The sequence below is a fragment of the Urocitellus parryii genome, chromosome 9 (assembly GCF_045843805.1).
Source record: "Urocitellus parryii isolate mUroPar1 chromosome 9, mUroPar1.hap1, whole genome shotgun sequence".
NCBI lineage: Eukaryota > Metazoa > Chordata > Mammalia > Rodentia > Sciuridae > Urocitellus > Urocitellus parryii.
The window spans coordinates 82,935,877-82,949,181 of record NC_135539.1 but is presented as its reverse complement, the minus strand read 5'-3'; the positions used below and the strand labels follow the sequence as shown (position 1 = coordinate 82,949,181).

General features: G+C 35.1%; 1 protein-coding gene across 1 annotated transcript in view; it reads right to left on the bottom strand.

Moving 5' to 3' along the window:
• Lyst (lysosomal trafficking regulator) overlaps window positions 1-13,305 on the bottom strand; it is a 157,074-nt gene that overhangs the window by 103,655 nt on the left and 40,114 nt on the right. The window contains exons 7-12 of the mRNA XM_026413069.2: window positions 11,699-11,860; window positions 10,074-10,230; window positions 8,285-8,511; window positions 7,570-7,636; window positions 3,926-4,035; window positions 2,081-2,507 (exon numbers count right to left, since the gene is read on the bottom strand). Coding sequence (XP_026268854.2) covers window positions 2,081-2,507; window positions 3,926-4,035; window positions 7,570-7,636; window positions 8,285-8,511; window positions 10,074-10,230; window positions 11,699-11,860 — 1,150 coding nt within the window. The remainder of the gene's footprint in view (window positions 1-2,080; window positions 2,508-3,925; window positions 4,036-7,569; window positions 7,637-8,284; window positions 8,512-10,073; window positions 10,231-11,698; window positions 11,861-13,305) is intronic.

Genomic DNA, 13,305 nt, shown 5'->3' with positions numbered 1-13,305 from the left:
TCAATAGTTATTTTGAGGACCAGTGCCCAAGATATGATAGATATAGAGAACTCATATCTGTTTTAACATTTAAAAAACATTTCTATATAAAATCTGAACCTGAACAAATAAAAGAACAAAACAAATACCAGTGTGAACCTAGGAATTAGAGAGCAGGAATATAGCAAATATTTCTTGACTTAAGGCTCATAAAAATCTTAGGAGATGAATATTATTATCCCTACATTGGGAGTGACAGAATTGAGAGGTTAAATAACCTCCTCAAATGTATACAGTTCAATGTCAGAATAGGTGATATCACTGCAATATTTTCTTCATTTCTCTTCAAAAATTTTTATATATGTCTGCTGTTTTTAGATTTTTTTAGTATTTATGCACAATAACCTTTCTAAAATGTTTTCTAATACATCTTTAAATTTTTTAAAATTTATTTTTTAGTTATAGTTGAACACAATTTCTTTATTTAACTTCTTTATTTTTATGTGATGCTGAGGATCAAACCCAGGGTCTCGCACGGAGTAAAGATCTCTCAAAAATTTTTCAGATCTTTATTTTTCTCAGTAGTTGTGTACAATTATTCATTTTATCAAGATCTTGCTCACTTTGGGAATGCCCAACTACAACATTAGAAAGCAATCTGCTTTCAGCAGAACAGTGATGTTTAAGCTTGGGAATTAAACACATATGGGTCTGGTCCCATTCCACCACTTACCAGCTATGTGACTTGATCATGTTGCTTAGCCTCAGCTACAGGTATGGAGAGTGTGAGCGCTCACCTTACTGACTTGCTATCAGGGTTAAAAATGAACACAGGGAGAGCTGGGCAAAGCAGCACACAAACCAAAAGGGCACAAGGCGTGTTAAACATCAGTAGCAGCAGTGGTGGCAGCAGCGGCAATGCAGTGACAGGCAGTACCCTTTCAGCACTATCACTCTCAGGGGGCAAACTTCGTCCAGAGAAGATATTACAACTATCTGAAACAAATTATTTGACGAGATTTTTTTTTTTTTTTTTTTTTTACGTTTAGCCTCTAAGGCTAACCCATAAAAGCATACAACTGTTATGCTGTTAGTAACATGGAAAGCATTTATGAAAAGTGAATTCCAACCATGGAAATTAGATGGTACTTTCCCTCTGCTTTAATCTTGACTATGCCATTAGGAATTTTCCTTTCCATTTACAGATCAATGGAGATCAGACATTGGGTGGGGGCTTATGTTCTAAAATAGAGTCTTCAAGGGGTGGGTAAGATTTCTAGGATGAATAGTTAGTGATGTCTGCATTTCCATGTACATATAAAATCCTCAACATCTGTCTCATTCAATTATTATATTTATTATTATATTAATTCCATGGGCCTTAAGAATTATCCTACTTATTTTATTTCCCTCCACCAAAAACTGCTTTCTTAAAAAATATTTTTTAGTTTTCAATGGACCTTTATTTTGTTTATTTATATGTGGTGACGAGGCTGAGAATCAAACCGCATACATGCTAGGCAAGTGCTCTGCTGCTGAGCCACAATTTTTGCCCTGATTATAGGAGATACAGTTACAAGGCAGCATAACAATTCCTCAGTTATAGAAAGGGCTGGAATGAATCATATTCTTACTTTGGAGAATGAATGATTCATGTAAACTTCCTATGACAGGAACTAAGTAAGAGAAGGCCACTGAGGTCAGGCATGACACCAGAAAGAAAACTTGAAACAAAGGGAAAGAAGGTGGACTAGAGCTGCCTGATTGGGCCTGGAACCAGATGCCAGACAAAAGTGGCTCTAGGGCTGTAGCCTTTCCTATCCTAACATCAGGAGCCACCCTACCCAGAAACAGGACCTGAAAAGAGGCAGGGAATGGGGCTAATGACCCCAGCAGCATCCCACCTGTCCCCCACCCCCAGGACAAAAAGTACAGAAGGAACCAAATTTAAGGCTATCTGGAACTCAAACTTTGGTAAATCAGGCCCTCTAAGGTGAAGAACATTAAGAACAAGTTAGAACACTACTGTATATCTTAACTCTCGACTAAAATTGCCCTCTGAAAAAACCTTGTTGTACAAATGATAATCATGTCATCATACCTGCTCCATCAAAACTGCTGTCTTGTACAATCAAGGATTTGTTTCTTTTCTTTATCTTCTTTCCTTCCTCTGTGGCACTCTCAGATTCATGGATACATTCCACATTAAACCACAGTGAGATACTGAAACCTTCTGACAGGTGTGGCCAGCAGTTCTGCCCCAGCAATGGCAAGTGGATTGGGGCTATGTGCCAAGAGGAAAGCAGCCGATGGGGGAAATTTCCTCTGTCAGCCTCTTTCTTAGACCGTGAAACTCGTGCTCTTCGAAGTAAGCCTATGGCCTTGCTGTTTAGGATCCCGGGACACTTTGGTGGTGAGACTCCATTGCTTAAACTTGGGGTATGCAGCAATGGAAAGGTCAGATACTGTGACGGGCTCATAGTAACATCACTCTCCACAATTTTCAGAAGACCCAGAAGAAGAATTTCCTAGAGGAAAAAACGAATGAAACTTTATAATCATGTAATCAAATATATAATTATTTTGAAATTCAGGTTATTAGTGAAAATACAAACATACCCACATATATCAGTATTTCTATTTTAATACCTTCTTATCTAGCATATCTTTAAGATTTTTATTTTTGTATAGTTAAAATGAAATATGAAACATACTTTATTCTTAAAAGTTGTAATCTCTTGTGGTTAATTTAGTTTAAATTTAGATATTTTTATGGTACAACCTAATATTTATGAGTAGGTTTTAAGCATTATAAGCTAAGTATGATGATTATATCAGTAATATCTTTTTTAAAAAAGCGTTCATTTCCCTGTACACTGTGGTTCTTCTCAATTACTTTAAAATGAGTGATGTAACCAAAGACCCTAAAAATTCTCCAGATTTCTGAATGATACTATAACATGACTAACTTCATAAAACTGAATGCTCAATTACTTTCCAATTTATTTCACATGCTTTTCTCCTAGTCAAATAAATTTTCTTTCATGTGTGTTTGGCAAACTGAAATAAGGTTTTAAGACTGATTCATAATTACATGTTTTTTGGATGATCTGAAATATTAAAAGAGAGGAAATGAACACTTAATTAAAGGGAAGAACAATAATTAAGGAGAGCGAGGCATGCTCTAGTGGCATGCCCAAGTCACACATAAAAGGACATCTGATGCTGATTGGTATCAGGGAGTGAGCTTGCAAGTACTACAAGCCTTCCATAAACACACAGCCAGTTCTCCATGGTTCCTTGGAGGCCACAGGACTGGTGCAGAAGGTGAAGTGGGGTTGAGTTGGGCAAGGGCTAGGATACCCAACCTTGCTTTACACAAAGCAGCCTCAATGTTTTCTGTTTTATTTACAAACATTTCTAGTTGAGATTTCATCATAAAAATGGGTTCACCGTGGCTCAGGATGTGGACAGTGGTACAGTGCTTGCCTAGCATGCGAGAGGCTCTGGGTTTCATCCCCAGCATCACACACACACACACACACACGGGTTTCTCAGCAACTAAAAGCCACCGGGCTATCCTACTGGAAAAGAAAATAAGGAAGATAACTGAGAAGTGGATAATCTTGTTTTTGGAAAAGAATGATCTCAAAGATAGTTGTAATTACAATTAAATTGTCTTTAGTAATTAAAATTAGCATTTCTCAAGCACAAAGGTTAGGGACAAAGTATGTTAAAGGAAATATAATTTGGTTAGTCAAAATCAAAGTGAATATTGATTTGGTTAAAATATATGCAAACAATAAAATAATTGGGTACTTCATACATGACACCTGAAATTGACTATATAACAATTGCCACATCAAAAGAAAGAGCTAAGTGATTTCCAACTAAATACATTCTATTAAAATATTAGTGAAAAATGTAAAAATCATAGCATATTTACTGTACAAGGAGATTTCTCCAGAAATATCCTCAAAAGAAGGGTTAGTTCTTCTGAACATGTTCTTGTGCTCATCAAAGACACCAGGAGATCCACCAGTACTCTCTGGCATGCTAAACATAAAACAACCAATACATATTTAATTAAAGAAAACAAATAAGCATCTTGCATGGATTATGAACAATTTAGTAATCACAAAATTTGCTGAACAAATAGCAAGGTAACTAAATGCAACTCAACCAACAAAACACTTTTCTTAAAAGATTGGCTAGCTATAAGTAAATTGAAGACATTCTTTAAATCAATAGAGTATCTGTTAGATATGCTGCCATTCCCCTTATCATAAAATGGTCTGTTACCTTCTCATTTTGAAATGTTTAAATTATAGCTATTACTTACATGGAAAATTAAATGACAGAAATAAGTATAAATAGTAAAGATTATACAAATACTTAAATATCACAAACTAGTTTAAATAGTTTATTTTACTAAGAAGTTTAGCATAAAATACAAACAGTGGCACTAAATTCATAGAATTCTTTAGAGTAAAATATCTTCTTAGTCTTTACAGAGCACATTTTAGTGTTCAATGGTTATTTTTACATGCATTATCTCAGCTGATCCTTACCAAAACCAAAAACATCTGAATCAATTAATATTACCACCTCAGACATGACAAAAATAAGACTGATATAAAACCTGAGGTGTATCTTAAAAGAATGGTAGTTTTGAAAGACCTGAAGATCAGAGAACTGAAGCTAGGTTTAAGCCACCCAGTCTATAAAGGCAATGAGCTGATGCAGTAGTCACAGAGGGCACACCTGGAAAGACAATTTGCAATGACACTACAAATTAGAGTGGACTTAATGCTCTAAGTAAGATGAACCCTATAAGGGTTTTAGAGTAGGAAAGTAATATGAGCAGAATAAAGTATGTTAGATTTTTTTTTCCATTCCAAATGAGGACTACTTCTGTAAAACTACTGAAAACTCGAAGCACTAAAGTATAAAATTACCAAAAGGAAGGAATCCGTAACAACAAAAAGAAAACTAAAAGCAGTGAGGATGGTTGTGTGCTTTGGGGACACGTCAGGTGAAAAAAAGCCAAAAACTTGTTTTGTTTTTTTTTTTTGGTACTTGGTATTGAATCCAGGGGTGCTTAACCACTGAGCCACATCACCAGCTCTTTTTATTTTTTATTTTGAGACAGGGTCTCACTAAGTTGCTTAGGGCCTCACTACATTGTTGAGGCTGGCCTTGAACTTGTGATCCTCCTGGCCTCTGCCTCCCAAGTCACTGGGATTACAGGCGTGCACCCCCATGCCCAGAAGAAGTAGAGGGATAAAAGAGAAAGCTATATCCTACTTCCTTTGAATTGCAAAGGACTTAGAGCAGTGTGGGATTCATCTGTTGGTCTAAAATCAGGAGAGGGAATGAGAATGCTGCTGAAAACACAGAAATGAATGAAATGTCTCTTGGTGACTCGTCACCTCTCTTCCTGTTTCTGATTACAGAGCGGAGATAGCTCGGTTCTCAGTTTAGGCTAAAAACCTGAGGATTCTTCTCTAAAGAAATGGAATGGATTACCAAGTGAAAGCTCGGAAGTGCAGTAGAATGTCAACATCATGGCTACTGAGCATTACTGGTCAAGTTGCCTAACCAGCTCACCAGGCTGAGCACATGGTGAAGCTGTCCTGCCTGGATGAAGAAAGATGCTCTTCAGAGGCCAAGCTCTGTGTGCAGAGGACCCATTTTCATGATGTACGCAAAGTGTCCTGTGGGGTAACTGTGGCCCTAATGGCTCCCCAAAGTAAAGCTCTCCTCCTTAGGGCATTTGGGGAGACTAGCCATCTACCAGCACATCCATCCACAACTCTTCAACAGACATCCATGTAGAGAAGAGGCCAAAAAGGAAGAGGAAATCCCCAACAATTTTTTAAACATAAATAGGCAAAAAAGGTTCACAAAATATTTGGGAATCAGAAATCTAAAAGAATAATCCCAAGATGTAAAAAGTGAATAATCATTAAACTGATTCTAGAGGAAAAAATAGTAATTTAGGGGTTGCAAGAAATCATCTTAAAATGTTAATATCCATACACACACACACACACACACACACACACACACACACACAAAGATATTCTATCCTCATATGAAAAAGAAATAGCCAGAAAATAATCAAACAAAAAGCGCGCTTAAATATTAAATAGAGGATTAGTGTTGCAGCTCAGTAATACAGTGCTGCCTAGCATGTTTGAGGCCCTAAATTTGATTCTCAGCACCACATAAAGATAAATAAATAAAGGTATCCTATTCATCTACAACTAAAAAAAATATTTAAAAAATATTGAATAGATAGTTGCCCAAATTAAAAACTGAATAAAAGGTTGAAATAGAATTGAAAAATATCTTCCAGAATATAGCAAAAAAAAGAGAGAAGTGGATAATATGAGAGAAAAGACTCAAGATTACAATTAAAATGCAAGAAAACAAAAAGCAGAGAATACAGAAAGAAGAAAATTATTTTAATAAATATTAAATCTTTATGACCTAAGATTGGATCTTCCTAGATTGACACCAAAACAACAAAGCAAGGAGATTTGACAATTAATTGTAATATGGCATATCCTGGGTAGGATCCATGAACAGGAAAACGATATTAGGCAAAAACTTAGGAAATGTGAATAAACTAACATAGTTAATAACATATCAACATAGCTTCATTAATTGTAACAGACACCATACTAATGTTAGATGGTAGGAGGGGACTCTGACAGAGAGGAGTGCAATACAGAGTATAATAATACACCCATACACAACATAAGTAAATGGAGGAGAAAAATAAAGCTCTTCTTTACAGTATAATCCCAACTGATAAATGTAGAAAGAATGACAGGAATAGAAAATCACTATTTGGCCAACACTAGTCTTAGCTGTTTCCATGAATGATTAGCAATAGATGTTAAAATTCGTGGGTTAAGGTATGAGGAAAAATAGGATATTTACATATTTTAAGATACAACCCCCAAAAGATACTTATTAATTGTAAGGGAAAAATAGTAACTATACAAAGGAGAAACCTGGCAGACAGCATCTATAGTGATTAAAGTTAACATCACTAGTAATAAGATATAGACACCATGAACCCCTTGATATAATGCCCTCAGAAGGACCCAACATTACTGCCAACTATTCCTGCCAAACCTGTATAATCTGAATTTAGTCAGAAGGAAACATTGCACAAACCCAAATTATTGTTTTATGTTAGCTTTCATACTCCAACTAAAATTTAGATTTAATGTGGCTAAGCATCATATTATATATCATTATTAGTTTTTCAAATGTCTGAGAAAGCACTAATTAGAGAATAGACAATATGAGAAAGGGAGTAGCAGAACATTTGTGCCATATTACCATCCCCAAAACGCTACCCAACAATTTACTTAATCCTTCCAAATCTAGCTTTTCATCCCTATACATTAAGTATGTCTATTTAATTGAGGAAGACAGAGGGACAAATGGGATGATGTATATAAAGGTACTTTTGAAATCAGAGCACAATGCCAATGGATACTGTGATGATCAATTCTTCACACAAGAACAAAACAATTTCAAAGCTATTTGTTTAAAACAGTTTTAACTCACCTTGAAAATCAGAATCAGCTTGTGTTAAAATACTCAAGAACCCTCCTAAAAGATTTTTCACAGTTCCCTAAAGATTATAAAATGAAACATAAGAAATTAAATGTTCTACCAAATGGAAACAGAAAAACTTCAACATCGTAATAAATTATTTAATAGGAATCATGTGTGTGTGCGCGCGCGCGCGTGCATTTAAATGACTGGAAAAATGCTCTAGGTAGGATTAATTACGCATTTCTTTTCCATACTATCTTGATTTTTAAAAAATATTTTAAAGCACTGAACATACTTTACAATTAAATGCAATTTTTAAAAAGTTATCCATTTTCAGAAAGATAAAAGGAATTCATTACTGGTCAGCCAATGACAATATTAACTTTTTATGCTATTTTAGAGAAATATAGAATCAGAATATTTTAGAATGTTACTTCAAGGTCAAAACACAGGTATTAGGGGATGGGGCTGTAGCTCAGCGGTAGAGCACTTGCCTAGCACATGTGAGGCACTGGGTTCGATCCTTAGCACCACATAAAAACAAACAAATAAAATAAAGGCATGCTGTCCATCTACAACTACAAAAAAAATTTTTAAAAACCACAGGTATTATAAAAAATAAGTAATCATCTCAACTAATTTTCAGATGGGTTGGGTTATAAGTAAAGATATGGGGGAATGGGATATCAGTGATAGGTAGCAATCGAACTTAAAACATTTTTACCTGTTGCATGAGTAGAAAAATGTTCTTTTCTTTCTGCTGGATAATTTTCAAAAAACTCTCAAATACATGGGCAAGCACATCAAGTTTAGCTTTGCTAGCAGAAAGCAAATTTAATTCTAGCATGCAAATCTCAGGATATATTATTTCCCCTTGAGTGAGCTTTTCAATCAAGTCATTTGGACTGACTGACGCACTGAAACCTTCTGTTTCAGGTTTTAAGTCTACCCCTGCAAAGGGAAACAGGAAAGACTATGTTTATACTCTAAAACACTGAATAAATACTTTAAACCTTATTCTCCATTTAGAAGACCTAGTGGCAAAGTGCTATTTATAAGAAGATGCTCATAAAATCTTTTCTTCCAATATTACTTTTGATTCAAGTATTGAATCAAGTCTTGTGGATAGTTTGAAGTTTAATGAGTAGTCTTAAAAGTAATTTTGATATCCAATAAAACTACAAATATTACCAACAGCAATTTTTATACACATGTGATAAAGATTAAATACATCCCTCCAACACAACTGGAGAAAAATTACTATTCCAACCTTTTTGCCCCCAAAATACCTAGATCACAGGATAGTTTAATTCACTTGCCCATATTACTATGAAAATAGTAGATTCAGCTCTTGATTTCTAGGCTCAAACTTGCAATTCTTCTGCCTCAGCCTCCCAACTAGCTGGAATTACAGGTATGCACTGTGCTTGGGGTGGGTGGATGAATTTTAAATTTTGTCTTCTCCATATGTGAGAAAAAGAGGCTGTCTTACTGAATATGACATTTTGGAAGACAGATCTTAAAAAGAGACTGCTGTGATCTTCAAAAAATGTTCATAGAGTGAAGAAATTTATAAATTTCTACCTGGACCAGAATTCTTGAAGTTGAGATCCAGTTAGCAAACATAAAAGGGAAGACATCTACTATTACAAAATCATACCTATACTATTACAAAATCATACCTATACTATTACAAAATCATACCTATATTATGATAAAACCATCAAAAATTAATATCTTTTCAAAAAGCACCAACCATGGGTTCCTTATATCCTTTAACCAAAATATTAATGATTATTCCCATTTATTTTCTGTGAAAAAGAAAATTAACTCTGAGGAAAATAAACAACTTTAAATTTAGTAAAGACTAACAGTACTGAGACATTCATAAGGCCAGTATAGGAAAAGACAGAGCTTTACTAGAAATCTTTTGGCTCAAATCAACCCATCTTTCCCATTCCACTCAAGTTTTAAGCCCAGAGACAAAGGATCATATGCAATGCAGTTCCATCCCAAGGGCAAAACTGGACTGTAGAAAACTAAGAAGAAATCTATACTGAATTCTTGGATGTCACAGAATGATGTCTACATTCCTTTTGTTATTTATTCTTTATAATAAACTGCCAGTATTTGGCTGGTTTTCTTTATTTAGAATTCAATTGTAAATATCATCTTTTCAGAAAGGGTGTCCCTAATCACTCAACTACTATCACATCACCTGGTTTTATACTGCTTGTGTTGTTTATTTCTGATAATTATTGTCTATATTTCCCAGTGGAATGAATATGAAACCAGGAAAATACACATATGTTCTTAGGCTCTCAGTCAATGTTTGTGATAACAAGATCCATTTCATGTTTTAAATTGCATATACGAATGCCAGTTTTGTTGTGAAGATCAAATAAATGTTAACGTGATACATTTTAAATTGTAAGGCAATACAGAGTTCTAAAGTGGCATCACTCTGAACCACTTTGCAGATCTAATCATAAGCACATCTACAACATTTGTACCGTCATCCCGGGTTTCGCCATCCTCAGGATTGCTTTCACTATCCGCCTCATAACCTTCTTCTTCAACCAGAAGTTTAAAACTACAACACTGAGGACCCTCAGCTTCTTCTGAAAAATCTCCAGGATGGGAAGACAACTCTTCCTCGGACTGATGACTCTAGAAGATCAGGATAATTCAAAGGCAACAGCTGTAATATTCCATCATTTCTAGCAAGAGGATATTTATTACCTTTTGAGAAAAAAAATCTTACTAACTAGTAACCATTATGAATTATGAAATTCACTAAGCCAAACTTTCTAGTACCTTTCAGACAAGTTAACACTTCATTTAAAGTGGTTTCTAACAGATGGGTCATCTCGATTTCCCTGAAAAATAAACCTACTTAAGAAATTTCATTCTAGTTATACAATAAGGAATGACTAAAGACCATTAGGAGGTGGAATTATATTTTGCACTATTTAATGTTTATATATTATTTATTTACTATTGGAAATTTTTTCAAAGAATTTTTATAAATAATACTTCATAACCATAGAAAATATGAAAATTTTTCAAAGAGAGTGAAGAAGATTTCTGAATTTAACTGTCTATATATAAGCATCTCAAAAATCAAGAATCTCAGTATTAACTTCCTGTTGTAACACCTGTGATAAGACATTTTCTTATGAAAATGCTATCAATAGCTTCACTTAAGAACACATGTTCACTTTAAAAAGTTGTGTATTTTATTGCAACAATAATAAAAAGTAGCACAAAGTATGTTGACATTTTAGAGTTAACCAATCGATTCAATAATAAGATGAAGGCATTAATAGTTATTTCATTAAATTTGAAGAGTTACAGCAGGCATGGGCTGGGGTTGTAGCTCAGTGGTAGAATGCTTGCCTTGCATGCGTGAAGCCCTAGGTTCAGTCTCCAGCACCACATAAAATTAAACAAATAAAAATAATAGAGGTATAGATATATAGATATATAAAAGAGTTATGGCAAGCAGTAATATATTTCAGTAAAAGATTATTAAACATCACATCTATCTATTGACTATCAGCAGGCCAAAGAGAAGTTATATAAAGGTTAGTGATAATGAAACAAGCATAAAAGAAACATGAAAAAAGAAATGAGTCAACTGTGTATCACAAAGCTAAAGAGAAAAAATTAAAAGTTACTTTAGAAAAAAAAATGTTAACACCAACCACTAAAATACTATGATTGCTATTTTCTATGAAAGTACTAGTCATTTTCATATTGAGTGATATAAAATTAAAATGAGTAGAGTTCTGGAAATATTAGCTGCATCAATATAGGACCAGATTAGATAGCTGAATCTCACCATTCCTAAATTACCACTTAATAAACTCAGTTATATGTAAGACTTATCAAATCAAATCATATATTTGTCTTACTTGAAGTAATTCTCAGAAAATTTCTAGATTAAAGAAAAGCATGTCATATTGCTCTCCTGTGTTTTGAGGTAAGGTACTGAAGAAACACTACCCCCATGGAACTCACCTGACTAAATCTGGGTCCCTATGTTCTAAGAACCACATTCACAAACCTCCTAGTCCCATCTCACACGTCTGCCTCTGCTAGTCATACCCAATAACACAACCATAAAGGTTCATACCTTCTCTGTCACAGCATCAGGATGTTCAAAATCTGCTAAATGATTCCCCAGGGCAACTCTAAGCAGGGCATCAAACAAAGGCTTTGCCAATTCTGTCTCAGTCACTTTTGACTGGGAAAGATGATCCCTCATTTCAAGCAATATATTTTCCACAGACAAGTTCTAAGGTAAAATAAGAGAGACCAGGAATATCAATAACATGCTTTTAACAAACAGTGACAAAATAAATAATTTCTTAACAAACAAAAATACCATTTATTTACAGTTGATATGAAAATAAATTGACGATATAAATTTTGACCTCTTATCCCAACATTCTATGGTAAAGTTAATAACATTTTTATTTATTAAATATATTACTTGTTTTTTAGCTTTAATTACATAAATGAATTGCATCACAAAGATTATTTCCTGAAACTTCATAGTTTCAATTAACCATCTTTAGAGTTTACAAATTTTCTATTGTTGTAGTTTAGATATGAGGTGTCCCCTAAAAGCTCATATGTGAGACAATATAAGAAAGTTCAGAGTGAGAAGATGGGTTATGACAGCCTTAACCTAATTATTGCATTAATCCTCAGTAGGGATTAACTGGGTGGTAACTGAGGGAAGGTAGGGTGTGGCTGGAGAGGTGAGTCCCTGGGCTGTGCCTTTGGGGTATATATTTTGACCTTGTTGAGCAGAGCTCTCTCTCTTTTGCTCTCTCTACTTCCTGCTGCTAGGCTCCTAACTGCGTTCCACTCCGACACTGTTCCACCATGATGTTCTGCCTCAAAGAATGGAGTCAACCATCTATGGACCAGACCTCTGAAACCATGAGTCCCCAGATAAACTCTTCCTCCTCTAATTGTTCTTATCAGGTATTTTGGTCAAAGCAGCGAAAAAGCTGTCTAAAACACTTATCACTTATTCTCAGAGATTCCTTAAGATTCTAAGAAGTTCTAATTCTCTTCTCTCAGTCCTTTCCTTCTGCTCATGAAGGAAGCTCTTGCTGCTTGCTTGTATCTCTAAAATAGGTGATGAGACCATGAAGATGGAAAAGAAACCAACTTGTTTAAGGAATTATCATCCACCATGAGAAACAGGTACATAGGAGTATGATGATGACTCTACCAGAACTATGAAAAAAATGCTCTCAGAACAGAAAACTGAGAAGGTGCCTGAGAGACAGAAGAATTGTATGGAAGGATCAGAGAACAAGCAGGAAACAGCAGGCACTGGAACAGAGGAAGAAAGACTATGCCAAGCACAAGAGCATGCACACAACCCCAGAAGCAATGGCAAAGATCAACTCGGTATGGCTGACTGTGCAGCACCATGAGGGGTGGCAGAATGTGAGGCTACACAAAGAAGTAGAGCAGACTGTGAAGGGTTTTGCAGACTATGCTAAGGAGTGGGATTTTAACTGAGAACAATATGGAAGCATTAAGATGTTTTAGACAGGAGGCTACACAGAAACTAGAGTAAGGGGACTCATTGGCTGAAACAACAGGAAGGGACCAGATAGTAAGGAAATCAGATCTTCCACATTCCCAAGTTCCTTAGTAGTAGGGCCTGATACCATGAATTTCTTTTTGGTGAGGGGTGCTCTTGGAGATATCTGTCAG